At 44.0% G+C, this 27,434-nt stretch overlaps 1 protein-coding gene across 2 annotated transcripts in view; it reads left to right on the top strand.

Moving 5' to 3' along the window:
• The first annotated feature begins 2,328 nt into the window (after positions 1 to 2,328).
• Positions 2,329 to 27,434, top strand: part of LOC121272609 (mitogen-activated protein kinase kinase kinase kinase 5-like) — a 156,051-nt gene continuing 130,945 nt past the window's right edge. For both annotated transcript variants that reach the window (XM_041179283.1, XM_041179282.1), the window contains exon 1: positions 2,329 to 2,493. In XM_041179283.1, coding sequence (XP_041035217.1) covers positions 2,389 to 2,493 — 105 coding nt within the window. In that variant the 5' untranslated portion in view covers positions 2,329 to 2,388. The remainder of the gene's footprint in view (positions 2,494 to 27,434) is intronic.

Below are 27,434 nucleotides of genomic sequence, written 5' to 3'. Positions count from 1 at the left end.
CATTAGTGAATGTTTTATTGGATACTGTAGATGAAGCTTTACTCTGTATCTAACCTGTGCTGTACCTGCCCTGGGAGCATTTGATGGGGACAGTGTAGAGGAAGCTGCCTAGGACTGTTTGCTACTTAACACTGGGTGTTATTGTGAAAACATTTATATTCCCTGGCACCCTTATTTTCAGCAAGATGATCCTTGATGATTAAATTTTCATTTCAATGTCCCTCTTTCCCCCAGAGTCAGACTGCACCAACCCCCCAATCCCACCTGCCCCTTGTCCTATCCAATCCCATGCTGAGCTATGGATAGGCCCCTAATTGGAGGTTGTCGAGCTGATCAAGGTAGGTCAGATTGCACTTTAGATACCATCAGGGTATATGTGGAAATGACTAGAGGTTTTTGGACAAACACACTGGACCACTTAGTTCTGGGTTGAACTTCTGTGCATTGAGGGCTCTAAGTTCTGGCCATCACTCACCTTACTCCAGTGACTATCCACTCCCAGTATCCCCTCCATCAACAGAAAGGCCTGCCACTCCATGAGTGTCCAGTTTGTCTATGAATATAGGAACAGATATATAGCCATGAACATACACCCACCCCCACTTCACACAAGCCAATTCGATATTAGGAAGTTGGCATTGACCCAGCCATGTAAACACGAAGGCTATTAGATATGGTCATATTCGGTGATGAGTGGCTCATGCCCCTGACTCCCCACACAGCTGGAGTCCCTCATCTCCTCTACCATTCTGGTAAATCTCTGAAAGCAAGACATTGACATCCTGCTGGAATTAAGGGGCCTAGAATTGGTCAAAATGCACAGGTTGCAGCCTAAAGCAATGGCTTACAGCAGATTTTAGTATTTAAATTGCCTTTCTGGGTCAAACCACAAATAATGCAGGGTAGAGGAGTGCTACTTTTTATGTGAAATCACTTCAAAAGTCTTAAGGAGGCAAGTGTAAGGACCAAGGATGTTCTGGTAAATTTGTGTTACAGCTCCTATAGTGTGAATATATCCTTCTTGAGGTATGGTGCCCATCGCTGAAACACCAGATGCAATTTAACCATAGATTTTTACAACTGTAACATAACTTCTACCCCATTCACTGGACTTGGGAGAAAAGGAAAAATATGAATAGGAGGGATCTTCTAACACACTCAGATTTCTGGAAAGATGCCAGAAAGGATTGCCTTCTGATGAACAATCGACCCCTCACTTCCAACCTCTCTCTCCATTGCATCCTTTCTTACCTTTGTTTTGGTCAGTATTCCTCTAACTTTTCCTGCTGATGGCATTTCTAGAGTGTGGTTAGGCAAGGAGGCATAGAGCACTGATAATTTTCAAAGCTTACACTGGAGCTGGAGCCCTGACCTTGTTATCTTCTCAGATCCCAAACCCCCACTACCCAACACAATGATTTTGCGCTTGGCTTAAGATGGTCTTTCTACAGGCTACACTGGGTAAGAGGGAACTAGCTATCCTTTAATAAAAACAGAAAGGAAATGCTCCCCAAAACCTGTCCACCATCTACAAGGCACAAGTCAGGAATGTGATGGAATACTCTCCACTTGCCTGGATGAGTGTGGCTCCAGTAACACTCAAGAAGCTCAATATCATCCAGGACAAAGAAGCCTGCTTGATTGACAACCCATGCACAAACATCCACTCCCTCCACCACTGACGCACAGTGGCAGCAGTGTGTACCATCTACAACATGCACTGCAGCAACTCACCGAGGCTCCTTCGACAATGCCTTCCAAACCCGTGACCTCTACCATCTAGAAGGACAAGGGCAGCAGACACATGGGATTACCACCAACTGGAAGTTCTCCTACAAGTGCCATCATCCTGATTGGGAACTATATCACCGTTCCTTCACTGTTACTGGGTCAAAATCCTGGAACTTGCTCCTTAACAGCACTGTGTGTGTAGCTACACCACGAGGACTGTAATGGTTCAAGAAGGTGGCTCAGCACCCACTTCCCAAGGACAATTGGGGATGGGGCTAAAAATGCTGGCCTAGCCAGCGACACTCGTGTCCTGTGAAAGAATGAAAAAAAGGTCAACCAGTATCTGTAGAGAGAGGAATGTAAGGGTAACATTTCAGTGAGGTTTGGAGGGGTAGAGGGGCTGTACATCCTGGTGAGGGTTGGAGAGGTAGGTGGACTAGGCAGGTGGGGATAAAATGGAGTCGAAACAAGAAGAAATAAGTCACATGGGGAACTGTCCTGCCGAGAGCCACCAGAGGGCAGCAAGGCACAGTAGGTGTTTTCAGTCCTAGGACAGGAAATGAACACGTGAGTGAAACCTTTATTTCAGCTGCTGTTGGAGGCAGGCAGTGTGTCAAAGTATGAGATGTGCTTACCGTTGATGCTGATGGTCGAACAATGAACACGAATCAGGCGGCTTTAGATATCTCTTCGAAGAATCCACAAGATGACTTTGAGATTATACAGAGAGTTGGCGGAGGAACCTATGGGGAAGTTTACAAGGTAAGAAATAGGAGTTGTCTGAGCTGCAGGGCACCTGTCAGGGTAATGCAATGATCCCGCAGACTGAGGAAGTCTGCAGAACGTATTATGGCTTAGTTACAGAAAGAATCTTAATTACACTGCATAACTCAGTGATAAAGTCGTTGCTCTCTCGTATGACATATTTAAAATAGCTGCACCTGAACTCTTACAAACTCTGTCATTGAGTTGAACCACTTGGTTGGATTCTACTTTCTCTATTCAGCTATTTCCCCATCTGACAACTCTTGTCTGCTGCCTACATTCTAATTCATACCATGTTCCGTTCATCTATCATCTCCTGTGTTCACTTCCCTACACTGGCTATCAAACCACTGACACCACTTTAAAATTCCCATGCTTGTGTTCGTTTCCCTCCCTTGTCTCGTCCCCTCCGGTCCCACAACTTTCTGAGACATCTGCGCTCCTCTAATTCTGGCTTCCTGAGCATCCTTGATTTGAATTGCTCCATCTTTGGCGATTATGCCTTCGGCTGCCTGGGGTTCTAAGCTCTGGAATTCCCTCCATAAACCTCTCCAACCCTGCTCCTTAAAACCTACCTCTTTCCAAGATTTGATCATCCGTCCTATTGTCTCCTTATGTGGCTCGGTGTCAAATTTTTGTCTGATAATGCTCCTCTGAAGCACCTTGGGATGCTTTACTATGTTAAAGGAGCTTTATAAATGTAAGTTGTTGTTGATTCCTCATTTGAATTTGATGAAGGAAGTTTGTTATCTGTTGAGTGTGCGTCTGATCAGACATTCTCACTCATTGAGCCATTGGGATAAATGGTTCTTAAACCGATTAACATCCCCAGGACCAGGGGTTAGTCAAACAGTTCCTGTAAAGCTGCGAAGGCTGTTATAGTTGGTCAACTCGGTCTGAATTTCCATGGTGTCATGCATGGGTTGATCTGACAGCAGTTGCTCACTGCAATGGGTATCTTGTAGAGTCAGAGAGAATGAGAGTGAAATGGATTGACGAAACCGATAGCTCAGGGAAATGACTGAACAGGAGAAAAGGTGGGGACAGCCCACGGTGCCTCTGAGATTCATAACTCCTCACAAAGCAGCCTGACTGGTGCAGAGCACACCTCCACCCAAAACCTGACCCGAGGTAGAATGCAGAATGTGAGTGGGTGTATGTGGATGCATTTGGTGGTGGGGAAGAAGCAGAGAGGCAGGGGATAGTGGCAGGGAAGATGGGAAGATTGTGGGAGGGTTGGGGGGGGGGGGTAGGGGCAGGAAGGAGGGATGGGGAGATTGAGAGGGAGGATGGAGGATGGGGAAGGAGGAGGGATGGGTGGGAAGGAAGAGAGTGGGGAAGGGAAGATAAGAGAAGAGAGGGCGAATGAGGGGTTAAAGTAACTGTGCATCTGTAACAAAATTAAAATAGACTTGCAGTATTTTGCAAAAACAGATCTGTCAGTGAGCCCTTCACTTCCTCATTTGGTGAAGGAAGTGAAAAGTCAGGTGTGGGATGGGTGTAACTTTTCAGTAATCTGCACCATCAGTGCCAGGTGCTACCTGTTTAAACTAGCTGGTTCTGCTGTGGAAGCGATCTCACTTTATTGCTGATTCCACAGCGTCAATGGGGGTTCAGAGGTCATGGATCGTGATGTGGCTTTTAGCCCCTTAGGGGATCCTCTGTAAGTATGGAGGGTTACAATGTCCAGTGATTCTGGGTCTTTAACATCGCTGTGTAGTTGCTACTGTCCAGTTAAACTTTTTTATTTCATCCTTTCATGGGATGTAGGTGTCACTGTCTAGGTCAGCATTTTTAAAGTCTATCCCTAATTGCTCTTGAGAAGGGCAACAAATGGTCTCTCCCTCCTGTGCTGGGGTTTGTACATAATATCAGGTCCACCTGTTGCTTCGAACTCTTTCTAAACCACTTCACCTCACTACCTTACTTTCTTCTTTCAAAAACCAGCACCTTTTATGACACCGCAAAGTGCTTTACAGACAGCAAAGTGTTTTTTGAAGTGTAGTCACTTGCAAAGTAGGGAGCACAGCCAATATGCGCGCAGTAAGATTCCACAAACATCACTGAACTGTTCCTCGTGATGTAGGTTGAGGGAAGATAACTGGCCAAGACACCAGGGAGAGCTCCCCAGCTCTTCTTTGAAATTGCCATGGAATCTGTTCGGTCCACCTGGGAGATCAGGTGGAGCCTTGTTTTAATAAGTCATCCAAAACACAGAGTTTCCAACATTGCAGCACTCCCTCAGTGCTGGGTGTATCAACCTGGATTACATGCTTAGGCGGGACTTGAATCCACAACCTTCTGCCTCAGAGGCAAACTTGCTACTCCCTATATCCATTACTGACACTTGGAAAGCACATGTTTCCAGGAGGGAGTGAAAGAGCTGGAAAGGTGCAGCCAAAATGTCCTTGATGGGGCTGCCAACCAGAATTGACCTAGAGTCTTCCTGAATTGAAGACTAATCTCCAGGGGACTGCTGTGAGAAACAATCAAGAAACAAGAAAACTCTCATTTACGTTTTAATATTAGCCCTTAATTCACTTCACAAACAGCAATTCTGAGCCACCGGACACTGAAAATGCTTGAGGGGCCAAATGGCACACTCCTGTTGCTGTTCAACAGGCTGGATGGCCTATTGGTGTTCCCACGTTAATAGCTACGAGAGACTGAATGACCTACTCCTGTTCTGTGTAACAGGCTTGAGGGGCTGAATGGCCTTTATCTGTTCCAATGTAGCAGGTTCAAGGGGCTGAATGGCCTACTCCTGATCCTTAAAAGCAGGCTTGAGGATCTAAGTGACTTACTTCTGTTCCTGTGCGACAAGCTCAAGGGGCTTGAAGAGTTCCTGTTGTTGTGAAATGGGTTGAATGGCCAGCTATTCCTTTTCTTATGTTCAAAACTCATTTATTAATCAAAATAGCCTTAGAAACTCATAAAAGTGGTTTATAAATACGATACTGTAACCGCAATTAAAGTTTCCCCTTCAAGAACCATGGAGCCCTGCCCCCAGAGGATGCTGCTGACACATGAGCTCTGTTCAAATGCACAAGTGTTTCCTCTCGCTGCCCTTGGCAGCTCGCTCTTTATCACTTCTGTCAAAAGCTGCAGAACATTCCGGTAAACCTTGCTGAGGCTTCTCTTCAAACATGTGCAGGTGCCTTATGAGAATTTTCTGGGAGGCTCTGAGCTATCTCATTAATTCAATCAGGGCAGATTGCTGTTGTAAAGCAGCATGTGGAAGTGTTTAAAGATAAAATATTCTCCTCAGTTTCCTTCCCACTTTATTTTTCTCCCTGCTCTGCCAGAGGTGCCCTCTCTAACTGGGACACAGCCTCAGGGGCAATGACAACTCCTGGGACACAGTTCGCAGAGTACTACTGATGGACTTCTGCACTATCCTGTGTCTTGGTTGACTTGTTAAACAGAGGCTTTGACTTCCCTCTCAGGTGGTCGTAAAAGATTCTACAGCACTGTTTTGAAGAAAGCGTCCTGGCCAATATTAATCACTTTAAAAAAGTAATAGATTATCTGATCATTGCCACATTGCTGTTTGTGGGATCTTACTGTGCAATAATTGGCTGCCATGTTTCCTACATAACCACAGTGACCACACTTTAAAAGTACTTCATTGGCTGTAAGGTGCTTTGGGATGTATAAAAGGCACTGTATATGTACAAGTCTTTCTTTTCTTGCAGGCAGCATATGTGAGGCTTTTACTAATTATGATATAATTATTGTCGGGTTGATAAGTTTGATTAGCAATGGCAGGAGAGTGACTGGTGAAACTTGTTGGGCATGTGGTATCAGAGTCAGTTCTGAGTCACTTGCTAATCACGCTGTTCAGGAATGAAACAGAGGAAGAATCACTTTGTAATGCAATATTTTAAAATTTGTGGATTACGCCAGTCCATGGACGTGAGAGATTGTCCTCATTCTGAAAGACCTCCATCAATTCCAAGTATGGACCAAGAAATGACAAATAAATGTCCCACTTTAGTCACACTGGGGTTGAATTTCTGCAAGGGTTCTTCCAAATAATGTTTTTTATTTATTTGTTCATGGGATGTGGCCATCGCTGGCCAGACCAGCATTTATTGCCCATCCCTAATTACCCTTGAGAAGGTGGTGGTGAGCTGCCTTCTTGAACCACTGCACTCCATATGTTGTAGGAACACAAACAGTGCTGTTCGGGAGGGAGTTCCAGGATTTTGACCCAGCGACAGTGAAGGAACAGCGATCTATTTCCAAGTCAGGATGGTATGTGGCATGGAGGGGAACTTGCAGGTGGCAATGTTCCCATGTGTCTGCCTTCTAGGTGGTAGAGGTCTTTCTAGGTGGTAGAGGTCATGGGTCTTTCTAGGTGGTAGAGGTCATGGGTTTGGAAGATGCTATCAAAGGAACTATAATTTCATTGGAAGATCTGTAGGAATTCCAGAGAAATAACAGAAACGTCTTTACAGATTTACAGAAATGTTACAGTCACTGGGCTCATCCAGCCCACATTGGGGTTTATCCTCGTTACAAGCAGTGGTCCCAATCCCACATGTCCACCAACATCCCTTCATTTCCTCTTTCCTCTATCACCTATCAGATCTACTTCTTAAATATTGACGAGGGCTCTGCTTCAATTACTACTTCATTCCTCAGCCTCACGACTCTGCTTCAAATAAAATCTCCTGCTATCTGTAGTAAATCTCAAATGGTTAATCTTATATCGTGTCCCCTCGTTCCAGACCCCTTCCAATCATTGGAAAAATAAGTCTATTTCTATGAACTCTGTCCCATTTCTTCATAAAGAATCAAATTATATAACAATGTTATGTACAATTTTATTGCCTCACCTTTAGTGCAGAGCCCACAAATGCACCTAACAACAACTTACATTTATATAGTACCTTTTATGTAATTAAATCTCCCAAGATGCTACACAGCAGTATTATAACACAAAATATGACATTGAGCCAGGAAAGGAGATATTAGACCACATGCCCAAAAACTTGGTCAGAGGTAGACTGAGATTTTCTGGTCCCGCCCGCCACAGGACAGAAATTTCCTGCACAATGTCAACGGACCTTTGGCTGGTCCATCGAATTTTCCATGCCACCCACGATGATTCCCACCATGGGTGGGATCAGAAAATCATGGCCGTAGGTTTTAAGGAATGTCTTAAAGGAGAGAAGGGAGGTAGAGGGGCAGAGAGCTGTAGGGAGAGTATTCCAGAGCTTAGGACCCAGGCAACTGAAGTTGCCGCCACCAATAGTGGAGCAATTAAAATTGGGGCAGCTCAGGAAGCCAGAATTAGAGGAGCGCAGATACGTCAAAAGGATGTGGGTCTGGAGAATATTACAGAGATAGGGAGGGGCGAGGTCATGGATCGATTTGAAAACAGGAATTTTAAAATCAGATTCACCATTACGTCGTAACTTATATTCTCTACCTCTTGTCAAATAATTAATTAATGGCCAAACCTAAAAGAGAAACTTAACGGTGATTTGTGTTGAAGAAGAGGAAAGCTGGAGAATTGTTGCTGAGGACAACAGGGCCAAAAAAATGTTTTTCTCTCTGGGCTTCCTGAAGTTAAAGGAAAATTCAGCTCAGATCAGAAAACTCTCTCCCCTCGTGCTTCTAGAGGTGAGAGGGGTTGGCGTGCTGTTGTGATGGGTGGGTTCTGAGGATTATGATTTGTTATCAGTTCAGACTCTAATGGCCAATAGAAAGGGAACAAGGAGGAGTACAATATATCTCTTCCAACACTTCATTTCAAGTTCAAGCCTTCCATTGATAAGATAATGTCTGTTTATTCCCTGAAGTCAATGGCTCTCACCAGTCAGCGGACTCTTGGGTTTGAATCCTAGGGCTCTGAGAGCTTTGCACTTACTCTACTGCAACCTGTCAATGTGAATGAATAATATATCTCTCTCTTATGGTCACCACTCTTTTGACTCTTCCCGTCTTACTCCTCTTAAGCTTTAATTATCCTGTCCAATGCACTCTCCCTTCTTCCTCCATCCTCACTCTGTTAACACCCATTGTCCCATCACCTACTCAAACTCACTCCCTCCTAGTACATCAAATCTGTGGAAATCTTGGGAACAGAAGTAGGCCACTCAGCCCCTCAAGACTGTTTTGCCATTCACTTGGACCATGACTCATCTGTATCTCAACTCCATTTACCCGCTTTGGTTCCATATCCCTTAACATCCTTGCCTAACAAAAATCTCTCAATCTCAGTTTTGACATTTTTAATTGACCCCCAATAAGTGACTTACTTGGGGGTAGAGTTCCAGATTTCCATTATCCTTTCAGTGATGAAGTCCTTCCTAATTTTAAGGATAAGGCCCCTTATTCTGTATTCCCTCGGGGTACATTCTGAACAGTACCACATCCTTGGTTACAGGGTTTTCAGATGGGAGAGAGATACATAAAAAGGGGGAGGTGTTGCAAGATTGGTTAAAAGAGGGATGATGTAAAGAAGGGCCATCAAATAAAGCTATATGGGCTGAACTGAGGAACTAATAGTACAGTTGGGAGCATACTATAGACCCCCAAACAGTCAGAGGGAGATAGAAGAGCAAATACATAAGCAAATTGCTGAGAAGTGCAAAAATAATAGAACAGTAATTGTAAGGTATTTCAACCACCCTTAAATTAACTGGGATAAAATCAGTGTAAAAAGTATAGGGCACTCAGAATTCTTAAAATGTATTCAGGAGAACTTTTTAGCCAGTTTGTAGAAAGCCCAGCAAGAGAAGAGACTGTTCTGGATTTAAGTTTATCAAATGAATATGGGTAAATTGAAGTGGAATCAGTGGTGGACCACTTTGGTAGTAGTGATCATAATTCTATTAAATGTAACATAGTTAGGGAAAGGACAAAGATAGAACTAGAGCAAAAGTTTTAAACTGGGTAAAGGACAATTTTATTAAGCTGAGGTGTGATTTGGCAAAAGTGGTCTGGAAATATCTATTTGAAGGTAAATCAGTGTCAGAGGAGTGAGGGCCATTCAGGGGGGAGGTAGGGAGGGTTCAGAACAAATATGTACCGACAAAGGAAAAGGGTGGGGCTCCTTCCACCAACTACCTCCCCCCCCACCCCCACCTCAAAGAACATGCAGACTAGGATAAGGCAAAAAAAAGGAAGCTTATGCAGATACCTCAATACTGCAGAAAGCCTAGAGGAGTGTAGAAAGTGTAGGGGTGACGTTAAAAGGGAGATTAGGAAAACAAAGAGGGAATATTGGCAAGCAAAATCAAAAAAAATCCAATGATGTTTTATAAATTGCTAAAAAGAAAGAGGATAACTAATGAAAGAATAGGGCTGAACAGAGAACAAAAAGGTTGTCTGCGTGCAGAGGCAGAGGTGTGCGCATGGTTCTTTAATGAACACTTTGTGTCTGCCTTCACAAAAGAAGAGTATGATCCCGACCTTTAATTAAGAAGGACTAGTGTGACATGTAGGATGGAATAAATATAGTGGGAGAGGAAATTTTAAGGGTACTGGATATACACCATTATTTTCTAATCCTCCCTAACTGTAGGTATGATGCCTGAGGACTGTTAACATTGTACCATTGTTTAAAAAGGGAGGAAGGGATAGCTCAAGTTATTATATGCCAGTTAGCCTAACCTCACTGATGGAAAAATTATTAGCACATAGTCTGAGGGACGATAACATTGTCATTTAGAAAGGCACACATTAATCAAGGGCAACCAGCAGAGATTTGTTAAAGGAAGGGCATATCTGGTTAACTTGATTGAATCTTTGTGGAGGTGGCAAGGAGGGTCGATGAGGGTGGCACATTTGATGTGATTTGCATAGATTTTAGCAAGGCTTTTGACAAAGTGCCACATGACAGACTGGTCAGGAAAGTAAATGCCGTGGATCCAAGTAGCCAACTGGATCCAAAATCGGCTCAGCAGCAGGAAGCAATGGGTAATGGTTGGCGAGTGTTATTGTGACTGGAAGGCTATCTCCAGTGGAGTTCCCTCAGGGCTCAGTACTGGGTCCCTTGCTTTTCATGGTATAGATTAATGATTTAGAGAATGATACAAAATTTGGCTTTGCGATTGATAGTGAGGAGGAAGACTGCAGACTGCAGGGAGGTATCAATGGACAGGCCAGGTGGGCAGAAAATTGACAAATGGAATTCAATCTGGAGAAATGTGAGGTAATGTATTTGGGGAGGGCAAACAAGGCAAGGGAAAATGCAAATGGTAGCATTCTGAGAAGTATGGCGGTACAGAGGGACCTTGGAGTACAAGCCCATAGATCCCTGAAGGTAGCAGGAAAGGTAGATAAGTTGGTTAAGATGGCATGCAAGATATTTTACAGGAGCTAGGAGGTTATGCTAGAACTGTATAAAATACTAGTTAGGCCTTCAATCCCATGAGATTCAACTTTAGCTAACAGTCTCCTATGAGTACCCATCTTCTGGAAGTCCATATAAATAACATCCATAAACATTCCCTTGTCCGTTGCTATAATCACCTCTTCAAAAAAATTCAATCAAGTTCATCAGGCATGATATACCCTTTACAAATCCACGCAGGCTTTCTCTGAAAATTTTCAAGGTGTTCACAATCTCTTTCTTAATTACTTACTCCAGTAATTTCCTGACAACTTCTGTTAGGCTAATTAGTCTAGAATTTCCTGGTTTCTCTCTTCTCATCTGTCTTAAGTAGTGGAACGATATGCAATTTTCCAATCCAAAGGAATGGGTTTGTGAATTGAGAATTCAGGGTCACTGGATGGGGATGCCATATGGAAGTGATCGGGAATCTCATTAAAGTTGCAGGGAAATTACATGTAGTGACCCTACAGCATAGTTCTGGTCACCACATTACAAGAAGGAAGTGACCACATTAAAGAGGGCACAGAGGACATTTATGAAGAAGTTGCCAGGAGTGGAGGATTCTAGCTGTGAAGTACAATTGGTTAGGCTTGGGTTGTTTTCATAGGAGCTGAGGAGACTGAAATGAGATTTAATTGAGGATGTATAAAATAATTAAGTGTCTATAATAGAGTGAATAGGAAGGACCTATTTCCATTCACAGGTCAATGACCAAGGAGCATAGATTTAAAGTAATTAGCAGAATATTTAGTGTAGGAGTTGAGGAATCTTTTCATCAAAAGGGTGGCGGGGGTCTGAAACTCATTGCTTGAAAGGGTGACAGAGGCAGAAACTCTTGTCGCATTTTAAAAATACTTCGATATGCATTCGAAGTACAGCAACTACAGGGCTGCAGACCATGTGTTAGGAAGTGGGATTAGGCAAGAGAGCTTTTTATTGGCCAGCACAGACATGATAGGCCGAAAAGCCTCCTTCTGTGCTGTAGATGTTCTATGTTTCTGTTTCATTCAGTCAGTCATTCATTCATACAAACCCCAATTTTGAGGATCTTTACAGTTGCAATGCCCATTCATGAAATGGTGTGTGATATTTACAACTAATGGACGAGGATGCAAAGATTGAAGTGAGTTTCCACAGCGAGATGTTACCAGAACTGAGCCTCTGTAAAAACTCACTGCTAAAACCCCACCACCCTAATTTGAAAATTCTCCTAAGGGGAAATCCCCACTCAGATCGGTTGATTCTGAAATGGAGTAACAGTACATTGACATGTCGTGACAGGATCGCTCAACTGAAACCCTTTGAACAATAGCTAGCTAATGGTTACAGCACAGAACTTCACTGCAACCTCATCAAGTAATTTCCCTGCAAGTTTCCCGATCATTTCCCTATAGCATCCTCGTCCAGTGACCTGTGAATACTCAATTCACGAACCACTCCTTTAGATTGGAAAATTACATGTCACTCCATTACTTAAGAAAGGTGAAAAGAGGGAATGATAGACCAGGGAATTATAGGCCACTTAGCCTAACAAATGTTGTCAGGACATTATTGGAGTAAGTAATTAAGAAAAGAACTTGTGAACACCTTGAAAGTTTTCAGCTGATTATAGAGACCCAGCATGGATTTGTAAAGGGTGGATCATGCCTGGCGATCTTGATTAAATATTTTTGAAGAGGTGATCATAAAAGTGGACAAGGGAATATTTATGGATGTTATTTATACAGACTTCCAGAAGGCATCTGGGTTCTCATAAGAGACAGTTGGCTAAAGTTGATTTTTTTTTTTATTCATTGACGGGATGTGGGCATCACTGGCTGGGCCAGCATTCATTGCCCATCCCTAGTTGCCCTTGAGAAGATGGTGATGAGCTGCCTTCTTGAACCGCTGCAGTCCACATCGTGTAGGTACACCCACGGTGCTGTTAAGAAGGGAGTTCCAGGATTTTGACCCAGTGATAGTGAAGGAATGGTGATATATTTCCAAGTCAGGATGGTGAGTGACTTGGAGGGGAACTTCCAGGTGATGGTGTTCCCATCTATCTGCTGCCCTTGTCCTTCTAGATAGTAGAGGTCATGGGTTTGGAAGGTGCTGTCAAAGAAGCCTTGGTGAATTCTTGCAGTGCATCTTGTAGATGGTACACAGTGCTGCCACCGTGCATTGGTGGTGGAGGGAGTGAATGTTTGTGAATGTGGTGCCAATCAAGCGGGCTCCTTTGTCCTGGATGGTGTCAACCTTCCTGCGTGTTGTGGGGGCTGCACACATCAGGCAAGTGGAGAGTATTCCATCACACACCTGAATTGTACCATGTAAATGGTGGACAAGGCTTTGGGGAATCAGGAGGTAAGTTACTCCTTGCACGATTCCTAGCCTCTGACTGGTCTTGTAGCCACAGTATTTATGTGGCTAGTCGAGTTCAGTTTCTGGTCAATGGTAACCCCCAGGATGTTGATAGTGGGGCATTCAGTGATGGTAATGCCATTGAACATCAAGGAGCGAGGGTTGGATTCTCTCTTGTTGGAGATGGTCATTGCCTGACACTCGTGAGGCGCGAATGTCACTTGCCACTTGTCAGCCCAAGCCTGGATATTGTCCAGGTCTTGCTGCATTTGGACATGAACTGCTTCAGTATCTGAGCAGTCATGAATGGTGCTGAACATTGTGCAATCATCAGCGAACATTCCCACTTCTGACCTTATGATGGAAGGAAGGTCATTGATGAAGCAGCTGAAGATGGTTGGGCTGAGGACTCTACCCTGAGGAGCTTCTGCAGTGATGTCCTGGAGCTGAAATGGCTGACCTCCAACAACCACAACCATCTTCCTTTGTGCTCGATTTGACTCCAACCGGCGGTGTGTTTTCCCTCTGATTCACATTGACTCCAGTTTTGCTAGGGCTCCTTGCTACCACACTCAGTCAAATGCGGCCTTGATGTCAAGGACAGTCACTCTCACCTCATGAGTTCAGCTCTTTTGTCCACATTTGAACCAAGGCTATAATGAGTCAGGAGCTGAATGGCCCTGGAATTGAAGGCAAATTATTGACCTAGTTAGAAAATTAGCTGAGCAGCAGGAGGTAGAGAGTAGGGATATTGAGTAGGAACTCTAATTGGCAGGATGTGACCAGGATCTGTGTTGGGCCTCAACTATTGGCTGTATTCATTAATGATGGGAATGGGAGTAATGTTACAGCTATACAAAGCTCTGGTTAGACCACACCTGGAATACCGTGTTCAGCTGTGTGCACCACACCTAAGGAAGGATATATTGGCCTTGGAGGGATTGCAGTGTAGAATTACTAGAATGATACTGGCATTCTAAGGGTTAAATTACATGGAACAATTACACAAACTAGGGTTGTATTCCTTGGAATTTAGAAGACTAAGGGAAATTGATTTACATTTTCAAGATATTATGGAGAACAGATAGGGTAGATAGGATTAGATAGGATATACTGCACAGAAACTGGTCAATTGGCCCAACAAGTCAATGTGGCATTTATGCTCCACTTCAACTCCTACTGTCTTTTCTCATCTAACTTTGTCAACATTATTCTTTATTTTTTCCCTTCTCTCCCTCATGTGTTTGTCTTGGTGGATAAAGAGAAGCTATTTCCATTGGTTGGGGAATCTAGGACCAGAGGGCATAGAACCATTGATCAGAAACTGAACTGCACCAGCCATATAAGTACTGTGGCTACAAGAGCAGATCACAGGCTGGGAATTCTGTGGCGAGTAACTCACCTCCTGTCTCCCCAAAGCCTATCCACAAGCGACAAGAGGCAAGTCAGGAGCGTGGTGGAATATGCTCCACTCTCTTGGTTGAATGCAGCTTCCTCAATGCTCAAGAAGTTTAACATCATCCAGATCAAAGCAGCCCAATTGTTTGGCACCCCATCCACCACCTCCAATCTCTCCACCACCGATGCACAGTGGCAGCATTGTGTTCCATCGACAAGATGCATTGCAGCAGCTCACAAGACTCCTTCAATAGCACCTCCCAAGCCCACAGCCTCTACCACCTAGAAGGACAAGGGCAGCAGATGCATGGGAACACCACTAGCTGCAAGTTCCCCTCCAAACTTCACACTGTCTTGAGTTGGAATTATATCGCCATTCCTTCACTACTGCTGGATCAAAATCCTGTAACTTCCTCCCAAACAGCACTGTAGGTGTACCTACACCACATGGGGTACACCAGTTCAAGAAGGTGGTTCACCACCACCTTCTCAAGGGCAATTACAGATGGGCAATAAAAACAACGCCCACATCCCATGTAAAAATAAAAGAAAAGGGTGTAGAACTAGGCCTCTTAGGAGTGAACTTAGGAAACACTTCTACGCGCAAAAAATGGTAGTAATTTAGAACTCTCTTCCACAAATGCCAGTTGATGCTAGGCCAAATATTAATTTAGTTTCTCCTGTTCTTATGTTCCTGTGAATTGTACTATCTTGGAGTGACACCCATGCCACAGAGCAAGTTACTGAGAATGTGAAGTGAGTGAGTTACTGATGATAAGGCAAGTTACTGAGAGTTTGAGGGAGGTGAAACTGAGAGATATGGGTGAAGGCTGGTCAGTGGGCTTGAGGAATATGGGGACAAGGTGGATTGGTGGCATTTGGGGATCATAGGGAGAAGGTGGGTGGGTGTAGGTGAGCCAGGGGGAGATATGTGGTATGAAGAGATGTGTGAAAGGGATGATTTCCCTTGTTGAACCTTTCTTGCACCTGAAAATTCATATGTTGATTTTCAAATGTAAAACTCTACGAATAAAGCTGCTGGCTTTCCCTGTAGCCACTGCTCGACAGGAATATAAACTGCCCCCCATCAGCCATCCTCTCTGGCATTCATGGGCTGCACTCAGCTGCTGCTTTGTACCGTTAGTGTCGTGGTTTTCACTCGGTCAATCACTGTTGTTTTGTTGGATCGGAAATGCTGCTAAATCTGCAGCCCATGCACTGCACTCAGGCACTGCATGAACAGGAAGTGTTATTTGCATAAAGCCAACATAGAGGATAGTGCAAGTTTGCTAGGCCCAAAGCACAGCATCACTGTTCAACATATAACTTCACTGTGAAACCATTCCCTGCTGCATCAAAGTCATAACGCCATTTAAAGGCAGAGTGGCCCTGAATTTCCATGTGCATTCTCAATTCTCACTCAACCTGTGCTGTACCTGGCAGACATCTGACAGCCTTGCGCTCCTCAGGGATCTGATGCCTATGTGCAGGACAAGGGGTGGATACCTGCCTCATTAGTCTAGATCAAGAGAAGGTCTTTGACAGAATATCACACACCTACATAATGGATGTGCTCTCCAGTGTGGAGTTTGAGGAGGGAGTTTGATCCAACTGCTCTACACAAACATCAGTCAAGCAGCTTCAATCACTGGGTGGGAATCAAAACTTTCCAATCAAATCTGGAGTCCGGCAGGGCTGGCCTCTTTCCCCTGTCCTATTTGTGTGTTGTATCAAACCTTTTGCCGAGTCCATCAAAAAAGAAGTAGGCATAAAAGGGATGACGATTCCAGGCAGTGCAAGCACTCGGGTCGAGGCCTCTCTGTACATGGACGATGTCACCATCTTCTGCTTGGATCTACTGTAGGTGTGCAGACTGATGAGCATCTGTGACCAGTTTGGTCAGGCCTCTGGGACCAAGGTAAACCATGGCAAGAGCAAGGCCATGTTCTTTGAGAACTGGGCTGACCAATCCTTCATCCCCTTCACCATCAGGTCAGACTACCTGAAGGTGCTGAAGATATGGTTCAGAGGGGCTGGGGCATGTGCTGAAAACTGGAAGAGCGAGTAGCTGTGGTAAAACAAAAACTAGCTATGTGGGAGCAATGTTCGCTCTCCATTGCAGGTAAGAACCTGGTCATCAGGTGCAAGGCGCTCTCGGTGTTGCTTGATGTGGCACAGGTGTGGCCCATTCCTCACTCCTGCACTGTGGCAATCACCCGAGCCATCTTCCACTTTATCTGGAGGTCAAAAATGGACATGTTTGCTGGGACACAATGTATAAATCCCCAGATAAAGGGAGAAAAATGCACCCAACATCACCCTAATCCTGATGGGCACCTTTGTGTGTGGCTGCACCAAGCTGTGCATAGACCCTCAGTACACAAACATCAAGTGTCACTACGTACTGAGGTTCTACCTGTCCCTGGTGTGCGAAGGATGGGTCTGGCCACACTGCTGCAGAACATTCCAAGTAGTTGGACCATGCTATACCACCTATCTCTTGTGGAAAAGTTTAATGCAGAAAAACTCCTTTGATCGCAAATCCAAGAGGCAGTGGTCCACACATAACGTTCTCACAACCTTGCGGGAAAAGGAGATGGTGGGTGTTTTGGGTGGTTCCCTGAGCAGACTGGCAAAATGTCTTATCACCAGAATTTTCAAACAAGCAACAACACATAGCTTGGCTGGTGTCGAGAAAGGTGCTCCCCACCAGACCCTTCCCAAGTGACCAGACCTCCACATGTTGCCCTCAAGGTGGCTGTGGTGGAGAAGAGACTGTTGTCTACCTCCTTCTGGAATGTGCCTTTTCATGGAAAGTTTGGAGAGAGATGCAATGGTTTTGTCAAGGTTCATCCTGAGCAACTCTGTGAAGCAGGACTCGGTGCTCCACGGGCTGTTCCCAGGGATGCACACTGAGATAAACATCAACTGAGGCTGGAGGACCATCAACTCTGTGAAAAGCGCTCTTTGTCAGCCTGAAACTTGCTGGTCTTCAAGTGCAAAGAGTTGTCTTCTTTTGCTTGTTATAGACTGGCACATTCCAAGGTCCAGGACTATGTGCTGTGGGACGCACTAAAGCTCAAGGCAGCCGCCATAGGGGTGAAATAGGGAAAGGTCACTGCCTTAGGCCTTTCAGCCATGGTACACCGAATGGCTGAAAACTGTGTAGAACCCCTCAGGCTGTATGCCTGATATTGAATGTACATTGTGAGTATCAAGAGTATTGAAATTGTATTGAGGCACCTCAGAATGGAACACGCTGTATGCAAAAAAGTTGAATTCTATTGCACTTAATTAAATAGTCAATTTGAAATGTTTTGCCCTCAGGCTGTATGCCTGGCATGGAACGTATATTGTAAATATCAAGAGTATTGCAATATTGCAATTGTTTTGAGGCACCTTGGAGTGGAACATGCTGCATAGGGAAAAGTTGAATTTTATTGCACTTTCTGTAACATGCAATTTGAAATGTTTTGTAATGTATTTTTATAAATTTTATGAATGAAGGATATTTTTGAAAAAATGTGGACTCTCATTAGAACAGGCCTAACAATTCAAAACTGGACATCCACATGACCACCAGCAGCAGAAATGTATTCCACCATGCTCTGTAACCTCATGACCCGGCATATCCCTCACTCTCTACCATTACCACCAAGCAAGGTAGCATGTCCTGGCTCAATGAAGAAAGTAAGAGAGAAAGTCATGCATACCTAAGAAAGGGGTGCCAAGCTGGTGAAGCTACACATGACCAAATGCATGCTAAACAGCAGAAACAGACAGAGCTAATCATTGTCATAAACAATGAATCAGATCAAAGCTCTGTCGTCTTGCCACATCCAGACATGAGTGGCGGGGATAATGAAACAATTGAGAGAAGGAGGCTCCATTAACAGCCCCATCCTGAATGATGAGGGAACCCAGTATGTGAGTGCAAACACAAGGCTGGTGCGTTCACAGCCATCTTCAGCTAGAAGTACCATTGGATGATCCATCTCAGCGTCCTATGAGGTTTTCAGCATCACGGATGCCAGTTTTCAGCCAATTCAGTTCACTCCATGTTATATCAAGAAACAGCTGAAGGCACTGGATACAGCAAAGACTAGGGGCCCCTGCAACTTCCTGGCTGTACACTTCAGACTTGTGCTTCAGAACTAGCTGCATCCCAAACTAATCTGTTCCAGCATAGGCACAACACTGGCATCTACCCATCAATTTGCCCACGTATGTCCTGTCCACAAAAAGCAGGACAAATCCAATCAACCAATAACTGCCCCATCTACTCTCAATCATCAGCAAAGTGACGGGAGGTGTCATCAACAGTGATATCAAGCAGCACTTACTCAACAATAATCTACTCACTGATACACAGTTTCAGTTCTTACTGGCCTCATTATAGCCTTGGTTCAAACATGGACAAAAAAGCTGAATTCCAACGATGAGGTAAAAGTGACTACCTGTGATTTCAAGGCAGCATTTGACTGTGTGGCACCAAAGAGCCCTAGCAAAATTGAAGTCAGTGGGAAGTGGGAGAAATGCTCCATTGGCTGGAATCATGCCCAGCACAAAGGAAGATGGTTGTGGTTGCTGGAGGCCAATCATCTTAACCCCAGAATATTACTGCAGGAGGTCCTCAGGGTAATGTCCTGGGTTCAAGTATCTTCAACTGCTTCATCAATGCCCTGTTCCTCCAACATAAAATTAGTAGTGAGGATAATCACTTTTCCATCCACAGTCTGTGCCCACATGCAGGGAGACCTGGGTAACATCCAGCCTTGTGCTGGTAAGTGGCAAATAACATTGGTGCAATACAATTACTAGGCAATGACCATCTCCAACAGAGAGTCTAACCATCTCTCCTTGACATTTGGTGGCATCAGCATTGTGGAATCCTCCACCATCCACATTCTGGCAGTCAACTTAACTGGACCAGCCATGTAAATAATTTGGCCACAAAAGCATGTCAAAGGCTGAGTATTGTGTGCTGAGTAGCTCACTTCCTGACTCCTCAATGCCTTTCCACCAACTATAACTCCCAAGTCAGGAGTGTGATGGGATACTTTCCACTTGCCTAGCAGCTCCAACAATAGTTGAGAAACGTGATTCCATCCAGGACAAAGCAGTCCACTTGATCAGCATCACATCTATCACCTTAAACATTCATTCTCTTCACCATCATGAACTGTGTAAGAATATTGGGCAGAGAGGTAAAATGGATATCTTTTATTTGGTCATATTAACCATCCTGCATTGCAAATCATTCAAAGTGATAACATTTAAACTCATGAGAATCAGAAGTTAATCACATTATGGGATTACTGTCTGATTAGTATTTGGAGATTAGACATGACAATTATAAAACAGGAACAAGAAGACAAGCTGGCACCTTTCTCACATTCTGTGGAAGGCTTCCTACGTGAGGTGTTAGTATTTGATTGGCTAGAACAATGGGGGAGCAGAAGCTAGTACTTGGATGAACAGTGAGATCACATTAACCATCTGGGATGGCCTAAATGTCATCTTATGTCATCACTGAAATACCAGGCAAGAAACTATGATTTAATCTGATCAGTAGTCAGTAGGATTTGATAAAGTCCACACAATCATCTCATAAAATTTCTGGAAGACATAAACATCAATAGGAAAGATCTTCAATTCATAAGGAATATTTACTGGAATCAGGTAGCAACAATCAGATATGAGAACGAACTTGGTGATTGGACAGTGATCAAAAGAGGAATTAGACAAGGCTGTGTTCTCTCACCAGACTGTTTCTCCGTCGTCTCAGAGGGATTGGAGGGATGGATGGTATAAGGGTAAGAGGGAGAGTCATCAACAACGTTCACTATGCTAACAACACTATACTTGTTGCAACAAATGAAGAAGACGTGCAAAAATGAATCAATGCAGTTGTAAAGGAAAGTGATAGATATGGATTTACACTCAACTGCAAGAAAATGTAGACTATGGTAATGACAAAGGAAAAGGGTATTCCAGTGTGCAACATCACAGTAAATGGAAACAAGTTAGAACACGTCAATCAGTTCAACTATTTAGAAATTACAGTAACATCCAATGTCAAAAACAGTACTGAAATCCAAGAAAGGACTAGACAAGTCAAAAGTGCTTTTACAAAATTAAGTAACATTCTAAGAAACACCAATTTAAGTCTTGAAACGAGATTCCGTGTACTAAAATGTTATGTCTGGTCAGTAATGAGTTATAAATATGAAACGAAGCATTGGGAAATAGAAGAAAAGAAAATCAACAGCTTCAAAGTGTGGCGCTTAAGAAGGATCCTATGGATAATCTGGGTGGAGAAAAAACCAACAAAGAAGTATTGAATAAGGCTGGAAGAACAAACTCTTAAATAATATTAAATGAAGACAATGGAGTTCTTTGGACATGTTATTCATGCAGAAGGGTTGGAGTGTCACCACCAACAGAAGGATTATTGGGAGAAGAGCAAGAGGCAGACAGCGAAGGAAACAGATAGACTACATTGTTGAGAGCTCCAACAATGGGGTCATCCACTGTTGCTATGACAGGAAAGTTTGGAAGACCATGGTCACCTATGCCACCCAGCATGGCACTAAGATGACAGTGACAAGTAGTCAACCAAACAGGATGGCCATTATCTGTTGAACAGATAATGCTGCTAGTTACAGTTTTGATTAGTTCAGAAAATGGAATAGAAATGGTGCTAGAGTGATTGACTCCCTAGGAATCAGGGAAGCAGTTGGTACAGCTTACTGTTCTCTGGGTTTAGAAACAAAGCCAAGTTTGCAGCTTACTTTCTAGATTCAACATCAGGAGCCAACCCAGCTGAGTGTACAGTCAAGGCAAGAGAGGAAGGCACAAAGGGAACTGGTGATTAGCAAACAAGACACCAGATTGCACCCAGAATAGGTGCAAGTAATATCAATCCTAGTCCTGTTCTACTAACTACCACTTAGAACTCTTTGCATGTATTAATCTTTTACTTGTTGTCAGTAAAAAAGCTATTATAAAATGTGTTGGTGTCAGTCTCAAACTAGTCAATCTGTCCTCCACAAATCACAAAACTACACATGGCTACCACCAGCAAGATGCACTGCAGCAAGTCACCAAAGCTTCTTCAACAGCACCTTTCAAACCCGTGAGCTTTGCCACCTGGAAGGGCAAGGGTAGCATTAACAGCTCCAAGGTTCCTTCCAAGTCACACACCATGCTTACTTAGGCATGTAGACTGGCTGCAATTTCATTGTCACTGAGTCAAAATCCTGGACCTCCCTAGCTAACGGTGCACATACAGGGTGGAACAGCTCAAGAAGAAGGCTCACCACCATCTTCTCAAGGACAACTAGGGATGGACATTAAATGCTGATTGTGCCATCAATTCCCACATTCGGAGAATACCAGATCCCAAAATCTGGCTCATTTTTCCCATGCGGCCTGTTTGGGGGGGGGGGGGGGGGGGGGGGGCGGCGGTGGTGGGGTGCAAAACCTTCGCATTTGCTAAACATTATCCCCTGCATAAGAGGGGACTCCCAGGATGATAGCTGCTTTAGCCCCAGCTTAGGCGGTCTGGTAAAATAACAACTATTTACCTTTATATAGCACCTTTAACATAGTAAAGCCTTCTAGGTTTTTCACAGCAGCATTATCAAAAAAGAAATTTGACACTGAGGAAGATAAGGAAATATTAGGACAGGTGGTCAAAAGCTTGGTCAAAGAGGTAGGTTTTAAAGAGCATCTTCAAAGAGGGGAAGATCTTGGAGGTTTGTGGGGCTGGTGGACCTTACAGAGATAGGAACGGGGTGAGACCATGGAAGAACTTGAAAACAAGAATGAGAATGTTAAAATTGAGGCATTGCCAGACCATGAGCCAATGGAGGTCAACGAGCAGAGATGTGATGAGTGAACAGAACTTGCTGTGAGTGAGGAAGCAGGCAGCAAAGTTTAGGGCAAGCTCACATTTACGGAGAACTGGAATAATTGAGTCTAGAGGTAACAAAGGCATGGATGAGTGTTTCACCAGCAGAACAAACGTTGGATAGGAAAGTGAGGTAGAACCTCCATGGAGGTACCAATCTGTGGCTTAGTCCCGTTCCTGGGGCACTTTAGGGCCTCAATTGGCCCACAGGGTAATGCTTGCCCTACTGTGGGTAAAAAGCCCATGTGGTGAGTGAGGGCAGGTAGTAATGGACATGGCACCAATGCCATAGTGTCCAATTTTATACTGTCCCCCTATTCCCATGGGGAGGTGGTGGTGTAGTGGTGTTGTCTGTGGACTAGTATTTCCAAAGACCCAGCATAATGACCTGGGGACCTACGTTCAAATCCCACCATGGCAGATAATGAAAGTCTGGAATTAAAAGTCTGGTGATCACCATGGATAGAATCATCAGCTCAGTGGGCAGGGCCTGCTCACCAAAGTGTAAAATGACACACAGTGATATCAGGCATATGTCACTGTGCATCATTTAGATTTTCAGGTCGGTGGTGCGCCTATTAAGGCCATTTAAAAAGCCAATAAAGCAATTAGTTGAACTGCCCATCCAACCTTAAGGTTGGCAGGCAGGCAAAGAGCCCAGGCTGCCTTTGCATTTTTCATGGAACCTCATCACAGGCAAGGTTTCATTAACGTTTTTAAAGTGTTTGAAAAATTTTTAATAAAATTAATGTTTCACATGAGGGGGCATGTCCTTAAAATTTTAAAAAATCCTTACTCAATGCCTCATAAGTGAAAGTAATCTTCCTGAAGCACAGAGGTCACGCTAGGCGAGCCTTAACTGGTGGCCCGCCCATATAAAATGGCAGTGCCCAGCCAATCGGGGGTGGCAACTGGCTGCACGCCCACCTGCGTCCACCCCTGCATAACCCCTCCGACAGGGAGAAAATTCTCTCCCATGAAACCATTGTCGTAAAAACCCATCTGGTTCACTAATGTCCTTTAGGGAAGGAAATCTGTTGTCCTTACCTGGTCTGACCAACATGTGACTCAAGACCCACAGTAACGTGGTTGACACTTAAATGCTCTCTGAACAAGGACAATTAGGGATGGGCAATAAATTCTGGCCTAGCCTGTGACAGCCACATCCCTTGAATGAATAATAAAAGAAAAAATTGTTATCTTGCCCCCGGGAGAGCTAATGTTTCAGACCAATGGCCTCATGGCAGAACTGGGAAAAGTTAAAAATAGGATAGATAAAGGCTAGGGAGGTGGAAAGAAGAACAAAAGTGAAGATCTGTAATAGGATGGAGGGCAGGGAGAAATTAAATGGTGCAAGGCCAAAGGAACCGGTAATGGGACAAGTAAAGAAACAAAAGATGTGACTAGGCTAGAGGAGGTGTGAATGGCAGGCTGGCTGCCATCCAAACGCAATGGAAAATAAATAAGAAAGAGACAAGCGAATAGGCCAGCAAAAAATAAAAGAAGCAAAATGAGGTAGAGGTTATGAGCTAAAATTTTTGAACTGAGCGTTGAGTCCAGAAGGCTGTAAAGTGTCCAGTGGAAAGGTGAGGTGTTTTTTTGAACTTGTGTGAGCTTCATTGGAACACTAGCAGTCCAAGGACAGGAAGGTCAGAGTGGGAGCAAAGGTGGTGAATTAAAATGACAGGTGTCAGGAAGCTTGGGGTCATGCGTGTAGACTCAATGAAGGTGTTCTGCAAAGTGGTCACAAATTTTGTTTGAGTCTCTGGGCCATTCCCTATTTCTAACAGTTCCTCTTTCTTAAAGGAACAACCTGTAAAACAAGCACAACTATCAGTAAACGGGAATGGCTGGAAGCGTAATCCAGTGATGGAGATTTCCATGTTCCATGTCGGGCCTTGCTCTGCTGTGTTTCCCTATACTAGAACAGTGGCAACACTTCATAAGTACTTCACTGGCTGTGATACACAAACCTAAAAGCATAAAACTGCTTTATGGCTGTAATTTTTTTTTCTTTCCTCTTTATTCAGTCAAGTCCTGAGTCAGAAGGTTGTGGCTTCAAGTCCTACACCAGAGACTTAAGCAAAAAATCTAGGCTGACACTCCCAATGCACTACTGAGGGAGTGCTATCTTTCAGATGAGATGTTGGAAGGGCAAGAATATAAAGAGGAGGAAGTTTTGCTATTGCTATAAACAAAATCTCTGATAAGATCACATCTAGAATACCGTGTACAGGTCACATAAACTAGGCTTGTATTCCCTGGAACATAGAAGGTTAAGGGGTGATTTGATTAAGGCTTTTGGATTTTGAAAGGAATTGAAAAGGTAGATAGAGAAAAGCTCTCAACCTCAGGACATCACGGTGATATCCTAGGCTCTGGCACCCTGATCTGCTTTATGTCCTTCATGCCAACACAAGCTCAGAAGTGGGGATGTTCACTGATGATTGTATTGTGTTCAGCACTGTTTGCAACAATTCAGATACTGAAGCATTCCAAGTCGCATGCAGCAAGGCCTGGACAACATTCAGGTTTGGGCTGATAAGTAGCAAGTAACATTCCTGCCACAGAAGTGCCAGGCAACGACCATCCCCAACAAGAGAAGATCTAACCATTTCCCCTTGACATTCAACAGCAATATCATCACTAAATCCTCCACCATCAGCAACCTGGGAGTTACCATTGACCAGAAACTTAATTGAACCAGCCATATAAATACTATGGCTGCAAGAGTAGTTTCAGAGGCTGGGAATTCTGTGCTGAGTAACTCACTTCCTTACTCACCAAAGCCTGTTCATCATTTACAAGGCCCAAGTTAGGTTGAGTGCAGTTCCAACAACACTCGAAAAGTTCAGCATCATCTAAGACAAAGCAGCCCGCTTGATCAGCACCCCATCCACCACATTAAACATTCACTCTCTCCATCACTGGTGCACAGTGGCAGCAGCGTGCACCATAAACAAGATGCACTTCAGCAACTGACTAAGGGTCCTTTGACAGCACCTTCCAAACCCATGATCTCTACCATCAAGAGGAACAAAAGCAACAAAAGAACACCACCACCTATAAGCTCCCCTCCAAGTCACATGCCACTCTAGCTTGGAACAACTCATTATCCCTTCAATGCTGCTGGGTCAAAATCCTGGAACTCCCTCCCTAACAGCAATGTGGGTGTACCCACGCAACATGAACTAGGCGGTTGAACAAGGCAACTCACCACCACTTCCTCAAGGACAATTAGGGATGAGGAATTAATGTTGGCCATGCCAATGATACTCACATCCCAGGAGTGTATATAAAAAAGCTTTCTCCACTGATGGGGGAGTCTAGGATAAGGGACTGTAACCCTAAAATTAGATCCAGACCATTCAGAGGAGAAGTTAGGAAATGCTTCTTTACACAAAGGGTGGTAGAAGTGTGAAACCCTCTCCCACAAAAAGCTGTCAATACTGGTTCATTAAATAAATTTAGATCTGAGAACCATAGATTTTTTGCTAGTTAAAGGTATGAAAGGACATGATGCCATGCAAGTGGATAGAGTTAAGATACAGATTAACCTAGATCTAATTGAATAGTGGAACAAGCTCAAGGGACCAATCCTATTCCTATGTTCCTATAAACTTCCCATGGCATTATTTTGGAACATAGCGAAGGTGTTCTTGCCTGGGTGTCCAGACCGACAATCCTTAGTCAACCATCACCAAAAAGCAGATTAGCTTGTTGTGCACAAATGGGGTGCCGTAGTTTCCTATATTACAACAGTGAATATAAAAGTACACCATTGGCTGTAAAGCACTTTGGGACCTCCTGAGGTGGTGAAAGGTGCTATAAAAACGCCAACTTCTTGTTTCCTGTCCTGTGGTAGCTGTGCAGCTCGTTGAGATTTAGTTGGACTCCACTGACTCATCCCTCCATTAAAATGTCTCACAACGACAACAACTAATGATCATGACCCCTCATGACCTGTTTTTGTCTACAATGCTGGTTCCTGTTATGGGCTGTGTTAGTGTGTAACTTCCTGTTTACTTGTTTATTGTTGTAATGGAAGCTTGTTGAGGTAAGGGAGCTGTCAGCCACTGTTCCACTGCCTCAGTCTGTGCTGAGTGGGCTGATGTCTGAGCTTAATGAGAGGGCTGGATTGAAAGACTATTAGCCAAAACCAACTAAAATAACAAGAGGTTTGAAGTCATAGCCCTCCCCCAAAAGGGCTCTAGATTAAAACTTGTTGCTCGCACTGCCATCAGCATTTTTAAAAGTTCATTTTTGACCCCATTTCTGCAATGTAGTTAGTCTCCAGACTGGCACATGGTCCAGACCGATGGGGTTTCCAGGCTGATAAGTAGAAAAAACTAGTAAACTTACATATGGGTGCAGCCTCCAGGGATCTGTTTGCTACTCTGTGCCTTGCAAGCTGCCTGCACACTTAAAGCAGCCACCACCAAAATTACAATACAAGTTAGATTCTTCTTGACGTGCCCGGCAATTCACCTATTGCCGGTTCCAAGCGGGTGTCATGGATGATTCTAGGATGCCTTAAGAAATATGGTGTGCTCCATGTCAAGGGGAGAGGGTACATGAGCAAGTGATTGAGGTTCAGCGGCTGAGCTCCATCCAGAAGTGAAGTTGACATTGTAAAACTAATGCTGAGCAGTGCTGGGTAGTTGGCACTGCAGTCATCAATTGATTGGGTTGGTACAAACCATTGCTCAACATTCCCTCTAGTCTGTGTGTGGGTGAGTAGACGGGGCATGAATCCCAGTTAATGAATCTGAGCAATGCTCAAGTTGGTGACTCATTCTCTGCCAAATGCTTTATCTGCTGGTTTGTAAATTCGCGCTTAAGTCTGGAAACTGCACCAGGCTACATGGAGAGTGAAACACTGAACAGATCCTGTCCACTTCAGTGATGAAATAAACCCAGTATCAACATTGAGCT

The sequence above is a fragment of the Carcharodon carcharias genome, chromosome 34 (genome assembly GCF_017639515.1).
Source record: "Carcharodon carcharias isolate sCarCar2 chromosome 34, sCarCar2.pri, whole genome shotgun sequence".
Taxonomy (NCBI): domain Eukaryota; kingdom Metazoa; phylum Chordata; class Chondrichthyes; order Lamniformes; family Lamnidae; genus Carcharodon; species Carcharodon carcharias.
Note: the sequence above shows the minus strand (reverse complement) of the source record. Positions and strands in the feature narration are given on the sequence as shown.